Genomic DNA, 23,195 nt, shown 5'->3' with positions numbered 1-23,195 from the left:
CTGGCACCATTCCCAGGCAGCAGAGAGGGGAATCAAACCAGAGAAGCAGCAGTGCTTCTGTCCCCTCAGCACCATAGCCCCAAGGCAGACCCTCATGTAGGACTCACTTCACAGCAGCTTTTGATAATAATAATAATAATAATAAATAAAAGCCACCTTTCTTACCAGTGAGTTCAGATCTCATCCTAGCATACACATACAAACCACTTCTTCCTGTGCTGAAATGCAGCCTGCTCTGGGATGGAACGTGGCAACTGTTTAACAGCTCAGAGCGACACCGCACAGTGGTCTAGGACAGGAATTGAGCATGGGCACTGGAGCCAACACCTCTACCCGCAATTCATCTGTGTATGGAATGCATAGCTCAACAAGGCCCTGATCCTGGAGACAGTAAATAAGGAAGTGTTATTTACTGCTTCTCATAACACAAGAACTGGGGTCACCAAATGAAATTAATAGGCAGCAGGTTTAAAACAAAAGGAAGTATTTTTCCATACAACACACAGTCAACCTGTGGAACTCCTTGCCAGAGGATGTTGTGAAGGCCAAGACTATAACAGGGCTCAAAAAAGAACTAAATTAAGTTCATGGAGGCTAGGTCCATCAATGGCTATTAGCCAGCATGGGGAGCAATGGTGTCCCTAGCCTGTTTGCCAGAGTCTGGGAATGGGCGATGGGATGGATCACTTGATGATTCCCTGTTCTGTTCATTCCCTCTGAAGCACCTGGCATTGGCCATTATCAGAAGACAGGACACTGGGCTAGATGGACCTTGGGTCTGATCCAGTATGGCTGTTATGTTCTTATGGATCTTTCACTGGGGACTCTCAGCACTACCACACGATAAAATGTATAACAATGCTCTGAAGAAAAGCTCTGGATTGATCAGGATCTGACCTGAGTTTTACCTCTTCAAAACACAGGAACTCCACTGCCCTGATTCTGCCATGAGAAAATCCCTACTCTAAAGATGTGGTCTTTAAAAGAGTGGGGGCATAGAGTGATCTCTGAGGTAATAAACAACATGGAATTAGAAAGGCAAACATCACAAAAGCATGGTTGTAAATGAACACACCGTAGCATCCAGATCCCGTGCACCATTTCACAAAAGCCACAAGGTGGTGCTGCTCCAACAGTAAGCTGCAGAAGGAGAGAAAGCTGTTATGAAAGGTGGCTTTGCCAGCAACCAGTGTTCCACAATTGGAGGCACTAGTGGGCAGACGTGAAGAGTTACCCCTTGGCACACATGCTTCAAGGTGGGGATGTGGGGCTGGTTAAATTCTCCTCACACTTGCCCTATTTTAAACCCACATAAAGCACCAGCCTGACAGCTCGGAAGACTGACGTTGCCAAGCTAGCTACAGAGCACAGACAGCAGCAATGCAAGCTGCTTCTTGCCAGTGCGTCTTACTGCCCAACCCTTAGTTGGAGAGGCACTCTGATCAGTTGGGCCTCTGATCAGAGACTGTTGACAAGAGGCAATTACAGTGCAGTACATGAGGTGGACAATTTTCCCCCAGGAAGTTGGCTGAAACTCAACAGCTACCAACTGACTATCAGCTATTTGGTCAACATCAGCTTGGACTGGATAGGAATTCATCACCATTGGTCTAGCTTCCATTCCTAATTACCTGAACCAGCCATTCTCCACTTGGTAATTGTGACAGAAGAGTTTTTAATTTGAAGACTCCTCTCGGCTTCCACATGAGTATCACATATTTGTTACTATTCTCATTAATGGTGGCAATGACTCCTTACATCTCCATAGCACCAGAGCTCACCAGCATCCATCAGCACTCTGCTGACGTCGTATATGAATAAGGATAGTTTCCCTCACCGCTGGGATGCAGCTACGTCCTCATAGCCGTTGTGCACCAGTAACTGGACAGATCTCATGAGAGAAAGTGAAGAAATACTGATTCAGTTGAATATTTGGAGGAATTTGAGATCAGCTGAGTGAACATGGGGAATATGCGTAACAGAGGCTACCCTGTGTTTTAGCTATATCTTTTGGATGGAAACATAGTTGCTTCCAAGGAATTCTGCTGTAATTCACTGCAGCACTGAAGGCGTTAGGGCCCTGAGTTTTACACTGTCTCTGAAAACATTTGAGCATACATAGATTAGGGGGCCTTCAGGAAGCTCAGACTGACAGACTATTGAGCAATGGGATCGTCTGCAAAGTGATAATATGTGAACGTGATCCTGACCTCGCCTCACTTATTGTAGGGACAGTCTCTGTGCAAAACCCTCAAGCATGAAGCGTGTTCCTGTGTGTGACTATAAAGTGACCTGCTGAGTTATGCTGCTCTGTCACTTTCAATATGCCACTGGGCTTCATAATCCCAAACGACTGAGAAAAATGGGGAGGGCTGATCCCTTACAAGGAGAAGCTGATCTTTTTCCATCACATGGATTGTCCACTAGATCTGACCTTGGGTGAACCTTGAAGCTTGTTGATGAGATGGAAGCAGCAAGATGGACAGGACAGGGATATAAAGGAAACATTAATCATGCATTCACATGGCTGTTTGTTGTACTGGGTTTAAATTTACACCCTAGGCAACTTTTAGAGGTGCCTTTCCCTGGGAATTGCACACAACATAGAGATAACTCAGTCTGGAGAAAACTGCCTACCACAGGTAGGAAATTTCTCCTTTTCCCTCTGGGAGAGTCGAGAGTGAATTAAATGCATTGAATTTTTCCCCTTTTACTTAGGCTTAGCAAATCCTAACCCCTCTGTTATGCATCTTAGCCCCTGAGGGAGAACATGAGCATATGAGACAGTCCCTTTCACACCAGGCTGTGTAGGCTGTCAGCAAATTACAGACTTGGGTTTTTAAAAAAAACATTTCATTGTGCTCTCTGTTATGTCTGCAGAAACAACTTATTCTGAACCCAGCAGCTCTTCGTTATTGGCAATGTTGCCCTGGCTACTGCATTCACGTCACTCATAATATTCTGGCTGTGCTGAAAGCCTCAGCATTTCTGTCATTCCAGCTTCAAACACATGAAAAGCAGGAGACAGACAGAGCAAGAGGAGTGAAATTTTATCTACTAAAAGGACAACGTGGATACAACGCTGGTAACTTCGGAAGAAAAGGTAAGAAACTGTGATACTACTGCTGTGTCTAACTACAATAAAGTGACTATAACAAAAAGATATACTGTTAGCATTTCCTTTAAATGCACAGGTAGCATTTGCTAAAGTAATTTCACTTATTAAAACTAGAGGTACTAGCAGACCCCAAAGAGACACAGCCCACCTTGTTAACACACGTATCCGCATCTGAAACACTGTTTTGAATTCTGAGCTCTGTAATAACTTTCAGAACCTGTAGCTTTGCTCTCTGTGGCTTGCTAGTATAAGGACTTAATAGGTAATTGATGGTCTATTTCAAAAGAATTTACTTGAATGGCATCACCATTAAATTGACAAACTGAAAATAGCTGGATTTGATCAACAGGTTAAAGAAAATCCCTTCTTGTTTCTCATATTTTTACTGGAGTGTTTTCACTGGCATAGCATAATAGCAAAATGAATTAACCGCAAACAGTCCTCTTCTTAAATGTGCTCACACACTGTAAGGAGTAAAGCATTTAAACCACATCTGATCTGTTTGAAAAGTTGCATTTTTCCTCTTATACCCGAACCACCTTGCTCTGCTATAGACAGTACAGTAGTTTTTAATAAAATATCACTCAGATTAGAATGGTATAAGAAAACAAGCACTTTATATAGTTTGTTTTGTCAGCACCAAACAACATAGGCTGTGTCATTTTTACTCTCTGTTCGTTGTGTAATATGAAAAGCCCAGACACTGTTAGTTTACTTGTTACTGCTGTATACTAGATCGTGTAAATGTGCAGGTTTCTCTTCCAACACAACTTTTATATTAAAAAAATATCTATAAGTTCCCCCCTACACATTCTGGAACCCCCTGAAATGGGGACAATTCAGAAATGATTTTCAAACTCTCTCTGGTTTCTGAGTCTGAACTTTAGTATTATTATTGAGACACAATGTTCATAATTTCCATTTGTTCTTACAAAGCACGGTGGGTGCTCATTGGGCTGCAGACAGCCTGGCATGAAGTCAGTCCTGTGAGTCAAATGTGCCACCTATTCTTTGACTTTGTGCGCTATTTCTGGTCACGATGTAGTTTAACTCTTAAATGCTCAAGGAAGTGGTGGCATTCAGCAACAGCTCACTGCTATTGCAACCGTGCCCTGCAATAATAGTGCAGGACTCTTTAAACAATAAAAAGAGAGAGCACCAGACTTTACAAATATACACAACAGACAGACCGGGTCTCTGCCCCCGAGAGCTCACAGTGGGCTCTCAGAGAGAAGTGATTCATAGGACAACAGCTAGAGCGTGAGAAGGCAGAAGGAGATTGCAGGGCGGTTTGGGGAAGTGAGGATTGGGAGGAGAGATCTGGGGATAGAGAAGGAGAGTACTTGGTGCATGGAAAGTAGAAGGCTGTTTCAGGCCCAAAAGCAGTGTGAAAGAAAATGCAGAGCTACATATGGGAGGAGAGGTAGGGAGATGGGCGGGGAAGGGGTCTGAGAAGCAGAGAGAAGATACCTTGGAGCTGAAGGTAGGGAAGATTAGAGATTTTACTCAGACTGTATTGTTTCCTGGGAGGAACCAGTCTCCCCGTCTTTTCTCCTTTCTCAGAGGCCCTAAGCGGGGCCAGCACATCCTTTCCCCTGCGGAAGGCTGGGCATAGCTCCCCCGGGAACTCCTGCACCAGCCAGCAGGGTGCATTTGAGAGATCTTGGGGGCAGCAGGGGGCGCTATCCAGCAGCCTTGCCAGTTCTAACTTCATGGCAAATTAATCAGTTGCTTGCAGTCAGGAGGCACGGCCCTGCCCAAATGCACATGATCGGGTCACCCTAGTCCTAGGCCCAGTGAGAGAGGAGCAAATTGGGTCAAGTTACCAGAACTGTCCTTTACACCAGCAAAAACAGAGCTGTGGCCAAATTACATCTGTGACCGCCATGCCGTCCCTGACACTTCTTCCTGCAGCCAGGGCTGACGAGAGGGGGGGAAGCCGGTACAAATTACTGGGGCCCGGCGGTCCGGAAGGGGGCCCTGTTTAGCTGGTCCGCCCCTTGCTGGGGGGCCTGAAAATTTTTTTTCACCGGGGCCCAAACCCGCTCTTGACGGCACTGCCTGCAGCTGTCCTACCCCTTGCATGCAATCGGTGGCCATCAGATCATGCAGCCGCCCTGTCCCTCATATGCTGTCAATGGCCAGCAGACTTTTGATCTGTCAAGCATGTGGCACCCTCCAAGGTGAGGCTCCTCTATTGTGACTCACCAGACTAGCTTCTTTTTAACTGTGCCACATGCACCATCTCCTGAATTAGATGTTGAATCCCTTTGCATACCTGTAATATCAGCCTTTCTGTGTCATCTTCCTCCAGATGTCCGGTGGGATTTTCTCTCCTTTGGAAAACCTCTGCGACCTGGATAATGCCAACTGCCACCCTCTGGTATGTTTCCTGTGCCATGAGCAGTATGAGCATCCCTGCCTCCTGGACTGTTACCACAACTTCTGTGCCAGCTGCCTGCGAGGCCGGGCGATAGACAGCCGCCTCACCTGCCCTCTCTGTGGGTAAGAGCTTCTAAGTAGTGCCCACCCATAACACAGAAAGATGGTGACTTACCGGTGAAACTTACCCCAGGCCTGGCTAGGTGCCCATGCTCTGCAGTAGAGCACCACAGAAACACAGGTACAGAGCATGCTGACAAAAATACCAAGCACACATTTCACACATGGGGGTCTGAGTTAGAGGGTCCAGCTCTGCCCATCAACAAATACCCAATGCAGCTAGCCAAGTGCAGCATTAGGCACCTAAGTCTGAAAGTTAGGCCCAAAGAGAAACAGTGGCATTTCTTCTCTTACACTCTCTGGGCTGACGGCCTGCTCAGTGCTCAGTTGGCTTATGTACATTGGTATTGTGCTCAAAACCTGACCTGGGAGCAAGGAACACATCTGAAATGAAGATGGGTCTAAGTTAGCTATATTTGAATTTGTTGCAGTGTGGAAGGGTGAATGGGAGCCATTCCATTAACTCCACTCCTGAGAGGTGGGCCAGGCCTCAAGCTAATAATGGCTTTTGTGGTAGCTTGGGTAAGGATGGGGGCTGGGCTACACATGAACCAGCACTGAAATAGCCTTTTCTCCCCGCTCCAATTACAAAACATTTCAGGCCAAATGGCTTTTGTAGTTGGAACAAAAAGAAATTGCATTTAACAATTTAATACAATATCAACGTGCTGGACTGTGTGTTTCTGAGAACTGTGGTTGTATGGATATATATGATATGCTATAGAATAGGTCTTGGGTTTTTCTGGAGCATATTGTACATCTTCAGTTGCATTGTATTTGTTTTCATTTTTATTCCTTTCAATAATCTGATATTAATGTAAGTGAAGACAGGAATTATTTAAGTACTGTCTCTCTGGCTTCTTCTATAGGTTCCTATCACTGTACATACAGATACTTTTATCGACTTATCTGTGAATCATGCAGTGCTCTCCTTGTTATTAAACAATACTGTAAAAATGGGGAGTGTTAGTGATTTCTGCTCTGATGTGGACAGTCCTGTTTGAAGGTAATTTCTATCACTGTATTAGTAACAATAATTTGGGGTGCATTACATTCTAACCAAACCAAGTTCATCTACATGAAACTTGAGTGCCTCAAATTCTCAAGAACACATTACTGATGATAGCAGACATGGTGGAAAATTTACCATTGGACTTGGAATGCTACAATACACCTCTGCTTTTCGGTAGTACACTCTAAGGATTAGGGAGTTTGCTTTCACTTCACAGGCATGAATTGACAACACTGTGCAGGACTTTGAATTCCAAAAAAGGAATGAGAATAGCAGGGCAGATGATTGTCATTTATTCTAGTAAATAGGATGATGTGTATCAGGCTGACTGTAGTTGCCAAAGACATTTGAGTCTTAATGGAGGGCTGGTAGAGGCAGAACTGAATCCGAGCTGTGTTCTGGAATGTGTAGTTAGAACTATCCACAAAGCACTGGAGGAGGTTAATGTTGTACCTTATTAGATTTCACCTTTAATGTATACAGAGATCTGTAGAGTTTGCCCTTAGGGGAAATGGAGATTTGATGAGAATCCAGTGAACTGCTCATTTATGCCTGTTCTTTTTAGATGAACACAAATTACAAAGATTAAAATAAATCCCATGAGCCTTTTTTTTTGTTTTTGGTTACAATCAGCATGGGAAAGACTTCAAGCAATACCTGTCTGCCTACAAATTGTGTGGCTAGTCCACAGCCTGAAAAATAATGTTCTCTATTCACAGCTCTTGTTTTTAATGATATGCAGTTACAAACCATCACATTTCTGTGAAATTAATTAAAATAAAGCTCTAGGTACCAAGCAGGCCGCATCACCATCGTATCTGGGCAACTTGCAGTCTCTAATGTTATTATCCTAACAGCAGCCCTGGGAGGCAGAGCAGGGCTTTTACCCCCATTGTACAGATGCGAACAGAGGCACAGAGAGTCTAAGTGACTTGTCCAGGGTCACAGTGAGTCTGTGGCAGAGCCGGGAATTGATCCCAGGTCTCCTGAGTTCCAAATACTGAGCCAGCCTTCCTCTCACTGGTGAGGGTAACATTTTCAAAAGCACCTTAGTTACTTAGGAGCCTGAGCCCCGTTGACTTGCACTGAGATTTAGGCTTCAAGTCACTTAGGCACTTTTGAATCTTTTTCCCTGGATCTCAGACTTGATGATGTAAAATACACATGCCCAGAGGGGGTCAGGATGCCTGGTGGTAAAGCCCCAGAAAAGCTGGAGAAGCTGTGTCTAGCTCTGCTCTTATACATGGCCTGTCACCACAGCATCTGAGTGCTTCGTTGTCAAGCTGCCTTTGTGCCTATGAAATACGAGGTTCTAATCACAATGGTTTCAGATGTGAACAGCTGCAGAACACACAAGTTCTACTTATAGCTCCACAAGAATTCAGGAGAGCTCACTCCCCTGCCAGGGCAGGCCAGCAATGGGAGAAGCGCAGTGAGTGTGTCCCACTCTACACTGGACAAGTGATCACCCTGAGAAGCAGAATCACTGCAGCCCTACGGCCTGATCTGGCAGGGGCTGAGCTTTCTGGCCCCTGTCCAGCAAAGCACTTAAGCATGTGAGTAACTGTAGGTTTCTGAAGAGCCCCACTGGAGTCAATGCTCAGCACCTAGCAGGACTGAGCTGCTAGGCAGGTGGATTTCCCTAGCCAAAAAATGACTCCTGGCACTTACAGTCTGAGCTCTGCGGGAAGGGGCTGGGTGACACCGGATAGGTTTGTTTCACTCTTAAGGGGTTTATTTTTAAATTTAAAAATAGAAAATACCACATAAACTGTGTTGGGATTTTTTTTTGTGTAGCTTAAAGAGGTGCTGGCCCTTCCTGGAAATCTTTGGAAACAGTTCTGGATAGGGACTATTCTGTCTCCATGACCTAGACGTTTGCTCTCTTCCTCCCCGCTCTACTAAAGACAACTACATGCAGAGAGAGACTCCATCTCTTCCAGCTTCAGCTGCTGAAAGCTGTTCGTGCCATGTTTGAGATGGCACAGTATTGTGCAGAAGTTGCTTCAGATAACTGTTTAGCTTGGAACTGGTTTTGGTATTAAAATTGGCAAATAATCCAAGATTTAACATCAAAACCTAAACTCTCCAAAACTCACCCCCCAAAAACCAACAAAAGCATAAACAGCAAAGGAAAATATTGACGTACCCGCCCCTGGATGGATATATTTCTGGACTAAAAGTCATAGACTGGTAGATGTTGCTACTTAAAGCAGTTCAAGGGAACTGTTGCTCAGAGCCAAGTGAGACCAAACAAATGTTATTTTGAGATGTTCACTTCTGGCTTTTGTTTGCTGGGTGCATCTCAGGCACTTTGAAGGGGCTGTTCAGATATCATTAGCATGAAGTCAGAGGTTATATAACAAAAGCAAAGAATTACATATTTTAAAATTACTTAATTAAAACAGATCAGCTGGAGTAAACATTCATTCTTTTCTACAGAAAAACAGCACTCTCCAGTCAGTTTGTCATGCAAACTCCCCACTCATATTGGCTAAATACAAACACTGTTAGATTAGGGCAAGTCAGTTCTAGTCTTGCGAGCAAATGTGCCAATGCAAAGAGACCACAGGCATTACCCACAATTATGTACGTAGCACCAGCATGCTAGGGTGAGGCACTCTGGCAGGGAAGCCAGAACTGCCCCACTACCATGCTGTGCTGGGGATACAGAGAGGCCTTTAGGCAGCGGGGTTGCCAGTCTGGAACCTTGCATCAGCAGGATGGGCATTTTTTAAGGTGTCCATGGCAGTGTTTGTGGGTTGCTTATATTAGCCCCCTTCAGAATGCCTGTGCACCAGGTGCCTGAGCTCACCAGGGACTCCCCCATCTTTAGATAGCTTGGGCTAGATTTCCCAAAGTACTGAGGTGCCTGAAGCTGCAGGCAAACACCTAGTGGGGTTCACTAAAGCACAGATGTTCCAGCTCCAGAGCAGCAGCATTGCCACTGACTGATGGAAGAGGAGGGAATAGGCTAGGAGCCCGTGCTGATGCCTTTGCTTCCAGAGGGAGAAGGGCAGGTTTTCCAACCACGACACCTCTCCCAGGTAAGTTATCCAGAAGTCATGCATGCAACAGCCTTTAACTCAGGGACTCCAGGCTCCATACCCACAATCAGCTGCCCAGGTATCCAGCAGCTGCATTTCTGGGAGGATTATTTCATGTTTGTGATACACACATGGCTGGATTCACCTGTATTCTGCATGTCTGACTGGTGCTTGTGCCCAGCTCTGCAGCCAGGCTCAGTAACAGTCACTGGCAAGGCAATACAGAGGTGCACAGGGCAATTTTTCACTCTATTGGCAGCATGAATGGAGCCCCAATGAGCTATCACTTCCTCCCTGATCACGTTCAATCTAATATTTCAGCAAAGCAAACAGACACTGACTCTGAGCAGAGCAGCTATTTGGCACCAGATCACACTCTTACTTGTTTTCTGGTTTATAACATGACTCTCACTAGAAAGTCTTGTGTGTGTTGTGCCCTGGGTTATTTTTAACTAGCCCTTCTCCCTACCCCTGATGAACAGTAGGTATACGCACCCATAAACTATTGTCTCATTGGGGACGGAGGCTTTTAGCAGCTTTTGCAGAGGCAGCAGTGAACACCTTAATTGGGATGCTCTCTTATTAAAGATGTCTCCCAGGAAGCCAGTTCTGCCTAATGGCAGTGAACAGCAATGACAACTGCTTAATCAGACCAGCACTGGCATGAGTCTGCTTAGTAGGGACTCCGTGCTTTAGCCTGAAGGTAAAGTGGTGGAGCAGCAGGGGTGAAATGCGGAGGTCTTGTCTTTATACAGAAGTTGCCCAATGAAAAGGAAAAGAAAGAAGAATTGTAGATGCAATGAAGCTGCCATGCAGAGCGTCCCCTTCACTCAGGCACAGTCTGAGTCTTGTTGGACTGTTTTTAAGTGCATCAGCTGCCTGCCTTTTCCTCAAACTCCAACACAGACCCAAACTCTCTGCTTATGGATGCAATTGCTAGATAGGGTCAGCCTATAAAACTCCCGTTAACCCATGCCCCACCTGCCACATACTACGTCCTAGCCAGGTGCTCTCAGCCAACCAGCTCTCCATCTCCCAGCAGGCTGCAGCACACAGGCCTCTGGAGAGAACGCTGGGGCTGGTCATGCATGCGGCTCTCAAGACAGCAGGACTGGAGGAGTGACTCCTCTGTGCTCCACAGCCCAACAGGCAGGTTTTATTAACTACCTCTGTCAAGCAGCACAGTAGCCGAGCCCTGGCAACAAGAATTTTACCTGCATTACCACAGCAGGAGCCCCGGCTTGGGGGCTGAGCTGCCCCAATTCAACTCACCGGAGTCATGGCCAGAACCCTTTTCCGCTTCACACAGCTTGCCTGTCGCTAGGGGTTTGACAGAGCAAGGGGCTGAGTGATGCAGTGTTTAATTCTGCTTTACTACTCTCCAGATTCACTCCTGATCTGTCGTAACAAGAAGTTACTGGGGCTGAGAATCAATTCAGATGGTCATTAAAATGCCCCAGCATACACACAACCCCTTTCTAAATTCTCCCCACCTAGTGTTCTCAGCCCTGTCCTCGGCCCATCCCTCCTCACTCAAACACAGAGTCCAAGGGCATCTGGTTCGCTAGATCGCTACCTCTCTCTCTGTGCTCTTTGTAACATAATACACATGCACATTTCTGCTGCAGTTTTCATAGGATTCTCCATTTTGTTTAAATCTGAGTGCTTTATGCCCAGTACCCGGAGGGCTGCAGAGCAGGGCGGGCAATGCGAGATGCTGCTGTATCCAGCCCAGCCCTGCAGCAGGAGAACCAAACCAAGTGCCTGGGAGGTAAGTTATCTGGCTGGTATTAGTACAATACGTCTCTCTCTCCATGCCGTGCCAGACTATTAATAGACAAAGACAACAGACAAGCCCCCTGCAAGATATCTCTGGGCTAAGAAGTCTTTTCCATCGGTAACTTGGTGCCCCCGAACGTGGCCATGTTTGATGAAGCTGGGCAATGATGAAGCACTGCCAGCTGCAGTGAGACCTTTAGTTCCATGATTAGTTTGCTGGGAGATGCAGCCTGGAGCGATGAAACCCAATCCCTCACAGGTGACTGGTGGGTGAATCATCATTTCAATCCGACTCAATGCGCTCATTGTCCAGGGGAATGAGACTTCAAAGTTCCTGTCATCTCTGCGAACCTGCGTTTCGAGAGACACTCTCAAGAAGGGGCTGGAGTGGCCGTGGCTTGGTGTCTGGTTGCGCTGTCGTCATACTGTTTTGGTCCTGGGTTTTACTGGAAGTGTCAAAGTGGCTACAGTAAAGATTTCCACGATGCTTTTAAAGGAAATGGATGAATATATGTAAGGGTGATTCCTTTCTCTAGCATTCATGGGGAGCTGCAGTTTGCCAGGAATTGGGTACAGTCTGAGCTTAACTGTGAGTGACATTTCTCAGGATCAGCACTGCTATATCTTCATTGATGAGCCTTCATTTTTTCCTTTTTAACTATTTTGCTAAAGCAAGCCAGTGTGGTCAGTGCCAGGGGAGCTTAGCCCTGGTCCTTGCAGGTGCTTGAATTCTGACTTTTCACTCAGACTAATCATGCGTTCACCCAAATTGGAAGTATTTCACTAACATTATTTGATTACTGTTAATGGGGCACTCTTGGTTTTAAGGGTTTCAACAAAGCCTGTGTGTGTATATATATATGTAGGGGGACTCAGGCGTTGTCTGAGAAGGATTTCATGCAGGGATTTTGGCTTTGGACAATTTCTGTCCTCTCGGAATTCTGTTTACTGTTATTTTGGGAAAGCTGTTTGGAGGGTTGTTAGGGGAGGGGCTTCCATGGTCACCTGCTTCCCATTGGTTAAAGCTCCTCTCTGAGGAAGTCACCACATGTCTTATTTTGATGTTAATAATATTCCCATTCTGGATTATTATTGCTCCGTGAGATTATTCAGATGTAGCACTGTGTTAGTCTGCTCACTTCTCTCGCAATTAGATGCTAGCAGTAGCTAAGGGAATCTGGACAGCAATGTCCAGTGCTAAACAAATGCTACAAGACTTGTGAAAATGAAAGAACCATTTCAGGCAGGAGCAGTGCCTTGCCGCAAGTCAATATTCTGGACACAGCCAGTGGATAGAGCCACATGCAGGCAAACTGAATTTAAAGATTGAGTGTAAACAAGAAAGCACCGAAGGGGCAACATACTAGGATTTCACATCCTGGAATTCATCAAGCATGGCTATTCCAAGACTGAAATGACCCTTGCAGCAGCCTGTGGAATGAATCACACAAAAGTTTTGATTAGAAAGTCACTGGAGCTCAGCAAATGCTAACGTTAAATGCCCATTCTCAGCATGTCCCACCCTGTACACTCCTAGGAGCCAAGCAGAAACGTGTGGGATACTGCTAACATAGCATGTGGAGATTTTGACAAACCTTACGAGAGTTCACCATGCTCTCTCTGGGAAGAGCCAGGGCAGGAAACATGGCATAGAATTCAGATTGTTAAATGCTGTAGCTTAATGAAAACATTTGCAGCACAGAGGAAATGCTCTTGGAGTATGTGACAAGACAGAATTCAGCTCTGATGAAAACACCAAGATCTGAACTGTGTTCTGGAAAATAGTACAATTCATGTCCAGAAATTTCAGGTGCACAAAGGAAAAAAAAGTCTGATCCTGTGTGACTGCATTGCAGTTTGCCTTATATCTGGGGTCACCATGCAATACCTTAATATCTTTTCACTGCAGTCCCCAGAGAGTTGTTTTCCTTTAACATTCGGTTGTTTGAATGAAGAGAAATATTTGCTTGCCATTGCCAGGGCTCATGGGCCTACCCTGTTTTGTCCTCCACAGTCATCAGTCCATAGTGAAAGGAAACAATGGGCTCCCACCTGTAGACCGGCTCCTGAAGTTCCTGGTGGATAGCTCTGCCGACTGCGAGGAGGAAGTTCAGTGTGCAAACTGCGATCAGGAGTGCAAGAAACAGGTAAGTGGCTGGTTATGTCTCCAGCTCCAGAGCCATGCCTCATGTTGCAGAAGGCAAAGGCATACACAGCCCCTGCCCAAAGTGCTTCCAAGCTGCGGCCAACACTTCCACATTTGGGCCCCACATACATATTTAGGTACCTATGTGAGTGGGCTGATTTCCAGAACAGCTGAGTTTTTCCAGCCACATCCTTGTTGCTTGGAGGGTCCTTTTATGATCTCCCCAAATAGACTGCGCCTGGGTCTTGAACAGTATCAGCAGCAGATTCTAGAGCCAAGCCACAGACAGCCTAGGAGTAAGTACAGCAGGGCATATGGAGCTGTAACTGATTACAAGATGGGAAACAAAAGGTAGGAATAAATGGTCAGTTGTCAGACTGAAGAGAGGTAAATAGTGGTGTACCCCAGGGGTCTGTACGGGGCCCAGTGCTGTTTGACATATTCATAAATCATCTGGAAAAAGGGTAAACAGTGACATGGCAACATGTATAGACAATACAAAATTACTCAAGATAGTTAAGTCCAAAGCTAACTCTGAAAAGTTGCAAAGGGATCTAACAAAACTTGGTGACTGGGCAACAAAATGGCAGATGTAATTCAATGTTGATAAATGCAAAGTAATGCCCATTGGAAAACATAATCCCAACTCTATATGCAAAATGATGGTGTCTAAATTAGCTGTTACCACTCAAGGAAGAGATCTGGGAGTCAGTGTGCATAGTTCTCTGAAAACATCTGCTCAATGTGCAGCGGCAGTCAAAAAAACTAACAGTGTTAAGAACCATTAGGGAAGGGATAGATAAGACAGAAAATAGCATAATGCAACTATATAAATCATGGTATGCCCACACCTTGAATACTACATGCAGTGCTGGTTGTCCCATCAGAAAAAGTGATATTAGAATTGGAAAAGTTACCAAAAAGGGCAACAAAAATGATTAGGGATATGGAATAGCTTCCATATGAGGAGAGATTACAAAGAGACTGGGACTTCTCAGCTTGGAAGTAAAATGACTAAGGGAAGATATGATAGAGGACTATAAAATTATGAATGGTGTGGAGAAAGTGAACAAGTGTTAGTTACCCTTTCACATAACACAAGAACCAGTGGTCACCCGATTAAATTAATAGGTGACAGAATTAAAACAAACACAAGGAAGTATTTCTCCACACAATGCCCAGTCAGCCTGTGGAACTTGTTGCTGGGGATGTTGTGAAAGCCAGAACTACAACTGGGTCCAAAAAAAGAACTAGATCAGTTCATGGAGGATAGATCCATCAATGGCTATTAACCAAGATGGTCAGGAATGCTCTGGGTGTCCTGAGCCTTTAGCTGCCAGAAGCAAGGACCAGACTACAGGACATTTCATAACATCATATGATAATTGCTCCGTTCTGTTCATTTCCTCAGGGGCACCTGGCATTGGCCACTGTCAGAAGACCGGACACTGGGCTAGGTGGACCATTGGTCTGACCCAGTATGGCCGTTCTTATGTTAAGGGGTCTGTACCATCCTGCCAATCTCCTTAGCTGTGGTGTGGATGAGAGGACTGGACAGTTCCAAATCGACCATTCAGTCCTTAGCCTCTGCTGAGACTGCAACCCAGGGGGCCAATTAGTGCCAATCATGGCCGTGGGGTTGTGTGTGACATGGACACCTGTCTGCTCAGAACTGTACAGAGACCAGCTCCTGCTTTGAGACCCAGCCGCTGGCATTCCTGGTCTGGACCAGAGCACAGCAGGGAGCTGGAAAGGAAAGGCCTTTTCTTTTCCCAGTCCCCTGCACTAGCCAGACAAAAATACGTCCAAAAGGAGCTGCCAAGGATTAGGCAGAGAGAGAAAACACACACGCCGTCCTGCAATGTCTCGTAAGACAGCGCTACGCTTAGGGTCATCTAAGCACGTGCTCAGTTAAGCTAAAGGACTAAAGCAGCAGAGAGGTTCTGTTCCGTTCCCTCCATCCGTCCCGTGTTACTTTGTCTGCACAGAACCAAAAAGCACGAGTCCAGGGAGAACGGGTGGACGTGTTTTGCCAGGTCAGAGAAACGTGGCAAACACTCACCACCTTTTGGGCCAGGTTTTCACCTCACTCCCAGCTGTGGAGCCCCTAGCCAGCTGGTGAGGTTTCCCTGTGTTGTGGGCCTTTAAAGTTTGGCTGCAGACAGCGTGTCATGGAGTATTTGCTCCCTAAACTTGAGACGTTTCTGCTTGTAACTTAAGCCACATAAAGTGCACGTAGATACTGCAGCAATGGGCATCTCAGAAACACACTTAATAACAAGGGATAAATGGCACCAGAACTCTCAAGTGGCAGGTACTTCGTTATTCTGGAATGAATGGAAGTAAATTTCCCTGCCCGTGGCAGCTTTGTCATCTCAGTGCTCCCCTAGAGAGCGAGGCAAGTGAAAGTCAGATAACGGAACGTGTGGCTGATATAGCAAAGAGCTTCAAGGAGATTCCTGGTTCCAAAGGTTACTCCAAGGACATAAGCTATCCCACCAGGGATGCCAGGGCAGCCCTATGGCCTGTCTCTTTCCCAGCTTCTCTGCAGCCCTGTGGGTGCGTCCCTCCCTACTTGCTCACTGCTGCCCTCTTGCTGCTGCATTGAGGTCTCAAGGCTGGATTTGGGCATCTGGTTTATTTCCCTGAGCATGTGCTGCAGTGTCAGACCCAGGGTGCTTACTCTGCTGCAGGACCTGGCAGCAGGCCAGCTGCCTGGGGAAGGTTACGCTTTTCCCCCAGAACAGGGACCTGGGACAGTTGGAAAGGAACCCACCAGGTGAGGAGGTAGGGCTTTGCTGAACCATTCCCTCGGGTTTACTCCCACCTCCCGTTTCTGGACTCCAGATGGCCAGACTGAGGCCTGGGCTAGTTTATCTCAGTTGCCCTCAGGAGTGGCAGAGCTCACTTACCTGCTGTCCCTGTGCTAACTGAAAGGGTTAGCAGCTGTTGGATTTCACAGCGCGGGTCGCAGACACTCAGATTTTACCTTTTCGTTAAATTGGTTTTGTTCGTCCCACCCTTGATGCTGCCTCTCTTGCTGCACTGCTGTGAGAGATGCAAATATCTTGATGTGACAGTCTAAGGAATCTGTCCGTGTACAACTCTGTGTGTATCTCTTTCAAACTACTCACTCCATTGTCATTGCAAGGCTGGCCTGGGCTCTCTCTGCTGTCCTTTTACCTCCATCTTAGACTGAAATTCCAAGGCAGTGATACAGGGCTAATCATGGAGGGTCATCAAGCCTTGATGATCCTCTAGTCAAATGGAAGCATCGTAGGACAAAACGTTGGCTACCCCTCAGAAGAGCCAGTCTGCCCAGCTGATCAGGTAACTAAGCCAACTGATCACTGGGTGGGGAACTTTGATCCCTTGACAAGGCTGATTAGGGGGAGTCACCTGACAAAGAGGAGTGGAAGTTATAAAAAGCAGGGTCTCACAAGCCATAGGCGGGGGCAGGGGAAGACAGCAGAACAAAGCTGGCTGCAGGAGAGGGAGAGAGACTCAATTCAGAGAAGCCATGTGCAGGAGGGGGTTCCTGGACACCCTACAGGACTTCGACCAAACCCCAAAGAATGCTCATGAGTTGGGAGGAAGCTGAGGCCGAGAAGGGCATGTAGCTGTTTTATGGGTTTTACCTGGATTCTGTATCTCTCGTGTGCTGTCTAAAGTGAAGAGTAATTGTGTTAGAAACCTTTGCAAAGCCTGTGTGCTAGGTGCTTCTCTGTCACGTGTCCCTGGAGAGGTAAACAGTCAGTCAACCACAGTGCCCACAAGGTGGAGCTCTGAGAAGGGGTGTGCTTACGCCATGGGGGAACGGGGAATCAGCACTGGTCCGAGCGGCCATGGGCAGCTGACCCAGGAAGTCCCACTTCTGTAAAGGGGTCACAGACAGGGCCTCTGCCCAGGAAATGGGCCGGAGAGGCCAAAGCCAGACAGTGCTGGACCCTACCCAGACCAATTGAGGCTTAGCACATGAGTCCAGCATGGTAGGACCCTGGTGAGGGTCCAGCAGGGGAAGCCTGACCAGGGCAGTGCTAAGCACAAAGCTGACACCTGCCCTGTTTGTCCTGGACCCGGCACTTGGCCATGGTAGTTTCTGGCTCAGAGACAGACAGATGCCCCCTCAGCTGAGAAAAGCCATTTCTAATTGCACTGATGAGAGCTCAGGTGTTCAGCCCTCTTTAGGGTTTGTTCTGCGTTTGCCCATCAGGAAATGGACACCATGTATTTCTGCAACACCTGTAACCAGCCCCTCTGCAGCAAGTGTCGCGAAGAGACCCACAAAGCCAAGATGTTCTCTCGCCACGAGATTGTCTCCTTGACTAAGCGCACTAAAGACATCCACAAGAAATGCTGTGAGTACATCCCTGCTCCACCTGGGCAATTACACACAGGTAGCGCAGGAGGATTAACACTGGCCTGTCAGCGTCACCTTCCCAACTGAATCCAGGGTCTCTCCTCTCTGAGCTGCAACCACAGACCAGAAGCTGTGTATTCCGTTACTTCCCCGTGCCGGGTGCAAAGCCCAGTAACTGGCTCTCTCCCCAGCAACGGTGTGCAGTCTGGATCTGCTCGTTATTTTCCTCATCAGTTTGCATGGTGAAGGTGCAGTTAGCACATGAAGGCAGTTACTCACCAGCTTCTATGTGAAGCAGCACTGTGCCAGGCTAACGAATAGCACATCCTGTGCAGATTGCACCTTCTGTACAAAGGATTCAGGTGTAAACACAGGTGGTGGCCAGGGTTCCCAGGAACAGCTACCTGCAAGGTGCGCATATAAGGAAAGTGTTTATTAAAAGGGCTACGCCCTTGAGCAGTAACCTGCATGTAGCCTTCTCCAGTAGGCCCCACCAGCCAGAGACACGGGCTGCTCAGCCAGAGAGCCTGCAAGTCAAAGTGGTGGTGTCTGAACAGAGCAGGCAGCAAGACTGGAGCTGGGATGCATCACTTATGGTCAGGTGGCTGAGCTGTCACAAGTAAGAGCTCCTCAGAAACCTGAGATCTCCAGGCTCAGAGGGGTGGACCCAGCTCACCTATTGCATATCCTCTCCCCTAAGGATGGAGCTGCCCCTAGATTCTGAGCTGCGCTCTCTTGAGGGAGCTTGTTTAACTCTGGGATGAATTTGTTTGTTCCCAGCTCTTCACGAGGAACCTTACATCATGTTTTCAACAGAGAAAAAATCCATGCTCTGCATTAACTGTTTCCGGGACATGCAGGTGTAAGTAGCAGAGTTGGGGTTTCCCTGCCCCTCACCCAGCCCTTTGCAGACGGGGCAGCCTTAGCCTGCACTCACCCTTTTCAAACTCCTCCCTAAGCCTTGGACATTATGTTCCATGGAGGCTGCAGAAAAACCGCATGAGAGAGGAGAGCATTTAGGTGCTGCAGCGAGGACCCTATTGCTAAGCCTGAGAGAGAACGGACACAGTGTCTTCTTTGCCGAGGTGACTATCAGGCATGGCTGCTGCTGGCCCAGGGCCAGGGCTGTAAGGAGCTGGAGCTTGGGATGCCCAGGCAAGGGAGAACATGAATGGAAAGTGTCACAGACACAGAAAGCAGCAGCAGTTAATAGGAGTGGCCCGAGAGAGACCAACAGAACTTCCCAACTTGAGCAGTGAGCCCCATGGTTTGGAGTTGGAGCTATTCTAAAACAATAGCGGTTGCTGGACCTCGGGGGAGTTTTTCGAAAGGAGGAAAGCGGGAGGGAGGGGCAGGAGCAAAGTGTCCCAGAAGCAGCAGCAGTGACATAAGCAGGCTGAAACCAACATCATCAACCAGTCTGAAAGCGATGGGAAGGGGGGCCTAGAGCAGCATTCAGAGTAACAAGAGTGCCCAGCAGGGAGACAGAGACATTCTACTTTGGGGGTCAACAGTCAGTAATCAGCGTATGATCTGTGAGCCCTGGACTGTGACAGCTGATAGATGGGCGGGAGCAGGACACATTCATTGTTCCCATGCTGCTGCAAGAGACCCCGGTTCAAGTATCCTGCTGCCCCGGTCCTCAGGGGAGCAGAGGGTCATTGTTAACTGCGTACATCAATAGCCCTGGCTGCTCAGACGAAAGGAGATGAGGAAGATGGTTTGCAGGTTATGCGGGATTCTGGCTGATCCTAATTCCCAGGCCTCTGCCTCTTTCAGAGAAAGCCGAGCCCACTGCATTGACATCGAGACTGCGTACATGCAAGGCTGCGAGAAGCTCGACCAGGCTGTGATGGTGGGTAGCATTTGAGAGACGCATTCTGAGTTTTAGTCTGTTGATATTTATCATCAAAATTACTGTGGCAAGGGAACGGCACTGGGACAGCTGCTCCCGCTGTCCTCAGTATTGGAGTAAATCGTGCTTCAATAAAATGTCATTGCTCTGGGGAGTGGACAGTGCCCAGGCTCATGACACACGTCCTGGATCAGTCTGTCTGCTTTCCCCATCTTGCTTGTAACTGACTCTCCTGCTGTCTTTCCTCCTAGGCTGTGAAAGAGCTCCAGACGTCCACGCGAGAGGCCATTGTCCTCCTCAAAGCCATGATTGAGGAGGTGCGCAACAGTGCAGATGAGGAAAAGACATCCATCAACTCACTCTTCAGTAGCATGCAGGTACGGAGTGGCTTGGCACAGCCACCGACTGGACCTTCTCTGTTGGGCTGCCCAGAGAGCAATGGGGTTAATTACAGCACACCGCTTCGGGGTGTTACTGCACTAACAGTGCACCCACATAAGGGAAATCAAGGGCCTCAGATCTTCACCAAATCAGAGCAAAGGAATGATCTAACTGCCCGGATTCTCCTCTCGCTCACACTGGTGTAGCTATTGACATCAGTGGAGTTACCCCAATTGACAGTGGGATAAAGTCTGGTAGAAGGTGATTCTCCTCTGAATATTTTCCCACGCAGAAGAGTATTTTGATCTACCTCATTTCACTACTGAGTGGCCATGGGGGAAAGCTCAGCAAAGCCTTTGGAATCAAGAGCAGGGAGGCTCTGTGCTCTCAGCATGGGGAGCTGTAAACTGCAGCCTCTAGCTATGGGAATGTTTGATCATTTCTACCTTTTGCAGGAGAAACTAGCAGAAAGAAAAAAGATGCTTCTGAAAGCTGTTCAGAGGTAAGGCCAACCCAGACTCAGTGGCTTAACACATTCATAATTTATTACTATGGGGATGGGATACGTAATGGACTAGAGACGGCCATGTTTTAAAGGGGAGCTATAAAAGGCTTCTGCAAAAACCCCAATATCCCAACCCAGTAACGCTCTTCCCTCTGCGTGTGGATTCTAACAGATACATCTGCATTTAACGGAAAGAGTCAACTCCTCCTTCACACACCGGCCAAGATTAGCGTTTGAGCCTGTCCCCAGGATTCCGATCAGCTAGACTAGAGTGGAGGATCCTCTGGATTACTGCTCTGCTTTCAGGAAAAGGCTGGAACCTGAACTGGCCCGTGTGTTGGGAAGAAGAGCAGACACGTTTGCAAAAGTCCACACCCCACCCTGCCCCTTTCCGTGCAGTGGCAAGAAGGTCTATTGCGCGGAATGGGGGCAGGCTCAAGGCCACTGTGATAATCTTCACTAAGTTATTGTTGGGAGTGTTTTTGTTCTCCTCCCAGACAGTCTCTGCTGTCAGCGTTTGCGGCTGCATTACTGATCTCTCTCTCTCTCACCTCCCCACTCCCATTTTACTGGTAGCTCTAAATGGCAGGTCTTACCTATAGCTGACAGAGCAAGGCGCCCTCTAGTGTCAACATTTTTATTACAGACTATGAGCATAAAAGTTGCGGCAGCTAATATTAGCGAGCACCTCTCTTCGCACCCGCACAGTCCTGCCCCTTCATCTAGGCCGGCTGTCCTGGATGCAGTGTGGATGTCAGCTGCCCTGCGAGCAGGGCGGCAGCTCCACGGGACAGTGACATGCTGACTCCCGCACCTGGTTTATAGTTCGGCCGTGGACAATTACAGGTTTTACCCTTCTTCCCCACTTCTTTTTGGTAAATATTTTTACAAAGATTTCAGCAGCTCCATTTTGCGTGCCGAGCCTCAGCAAAGGCAGCTCCCCCAGCAGAGGGGACAGTGACACGCTAGCCCCACAGAGGCAGGTGCGGATTAGTTGATTTGGACGGAGTTCTTACCTCCAGCTGCAGTAACTTGGATCCCAGTTTGAACTTGAAAAAATATTTGCCTGGAACACGAATGTCCTTATCACTGTGAAACATTTTAATATTAATACAAATGAATAACACTAAGTTTCAGGGTACTCGTCTCTTAGCCAGCGTCCAGACCATTAAACATGGCAAGTGCAGTGTACTAGCCAGCACCATCTTACTACAGGGGCTTTCCAGTCTTCTAGTCCACAGCCCAGGTTATATTAGAATGACCCCGAGCTTGGCTAAGTACACCTCTACCTCGATAGAACGGTGTCCTCAGGAGCCAAAAAATCTTACCACATTATAGGTGAAGCCACGTTATATCGAACTTGCTTTGATCCACCAGAGTGCGCAGCCCTGCCCCCCCCGAGCACTGCTTTACTGCGTTATATCCGAATTCGTGTTCTATCGGGGTAGAGGTGTATAATTACCTAGCGATCTGCAAGAGCTCCAGAAAGGTCAAGGGTATTTCCCAGTAAAATACTATTAGGTTCCCTGGTGAGCTGTACCAGATTTTTGGTTTTTTTGCAGTAATAAATGTATAAATTACTCTAGTTCTACCAATTAAACTCTGGTCTGGAGTCCAGGTCAGTCTGGTCTCTAAGCTGAAGTGAAATGTTTTTCTCCCCTGTAACTTCCAGTCAGTATGAAGAGAAGGAAAAGGCATTTAAGGAGCAACTCTCCCACCTGGCATCGCTGCTGCCCACCCTGCAGGTAAGCACATGCACAGTCCCAGCACATGCCAGGCTATGCTACTCCTGCAATGTAGGCACCATCTCAGGCAGCCCGTTCAGTTACTTTCAAGACTCAGTTATCCTGTCCTCTCTCTCCCCCTGCTATGCTCATGGCTGATTACTTGTTTACTCAGGAATTATAGACTAGTTAGGTCAATACATCGGATTCTTTGGCTCTTTGAAATAGTGCAGCAATGCAGTTACCTAGAAACTCCACGATATTCGCCAGGAAAAGAAACCTGCCAGCTCCTGGAACAGCTCGTTACGCGGCCTTGGAATTGCAGTCGTGTTTGTCGCTGTTCTGCAGTAGGTCTCAAGCAGGACTAGAGCAGAATTGTTAGAAACCTCCATGTAGCTCCATGCTGGGAGGTTGGCAAACAGGGTGTGTGTTTGCCAGTCTGTTGGCACAGCCCACATTGCTCCTGGGAACAGTTTTCCCAGAAAACAAGCAGTGACACTGGAGCAGGGAAACGGAGCCAGAACCTGAGCGGTGCTGAGCAGCTGTAGTTCCCATTGGGCCTAGTTACGTTCCTGGGAGTTCAGAGGAGCAGGATCCAACCCATTCACGTCAGTGAGTGGCAGGTGTTCAGTATGTCCTGAGATCTGTCCCTCTGAGGGGCGGATTCTGTGCAGCGTCATTCCCACAGGAAGGGTGGCTCTGTTGCCCATAGGGCTCTTGTTGTGTGTCCTCAGGCAGTGCAGATTTTCCATCTGGCTCTTCCAGG

General features: G+C 47.4%; 1 protein-coding gene across 1 annotated transcript in view; it reads left to right on the top strand.

Annotated features, from left to right (window-relative positions):
* The first annotated feature begins 698 nt into the window (after nucleotides 1–698).
* The window catches only part of RNF207 (ring finger protein 207), a 36,320-nt gene continuing 13,823 nt past the window's right edge, over nucleotides 699–23,195 (top strand). The window contains exons 1-10 of the mRNA XM_044996282.1: nucleotides 699–2,642; nucleotides 2,881–3,103; nucleotides 5,433–5,623; nucleotides 13,473–13,605; nucleotides 17,818–17,962; nucleotides 18,745–18,826; nucleotides 19,744–19,819; nucleotides 20,071–20,196; nucleotides 20,656–20,702; nucleotides 22,378–22,450. Coding sequence (XP_044852217.1) covers nucleotides 5,433–5,623; nucleotides 13,473–13,605; nucleotides 17,818–17,962; nucleotides 18,745–18,826; nucleotides 19,744–19,819; nucleotides 20,071–20,196; nucleotides 20,656–20,702; nucleotides 22,378–22,450 — 873 coding nt within the window. The 5' untranslated portion in view covers nucleotides 699–2,642; nucleotides 2,881–3,103. The remainder of the gene's footprint in view (nucleotides 2,643–2,880; nucleotides 3,104–5,432; nucleotides 5,624–13,472; nucleotides 13,606–17,817; nucleotides 17,963–18,744; nucleotides 18,827–19,743; nucleotides 19,820–20,070; nucleotides 20,197–20,655; nucleotides 20,703–22,377; nucleotides 22,451–23,195) is intronic.

Source organism: Mauremys mutica, chromosome 21 (genome assembly GCF_020497125.1).
Source record: "Mauremys mutica isolate MM-2020 ecotype Southern chromosome 21, ASM2049712v1, whole genome shotgun sequence".
Lineage (NCBI taxonomy): Eukaryota > Metazoa > Chordata > Testudines > Geoemydidae > Mauremys > Mauremys mutica.
The sequence above is the reverse complement of the archived record's forward strand: the minus strand, read 5'-3'. Positions and strand labels throughout refer to the sequence as shown.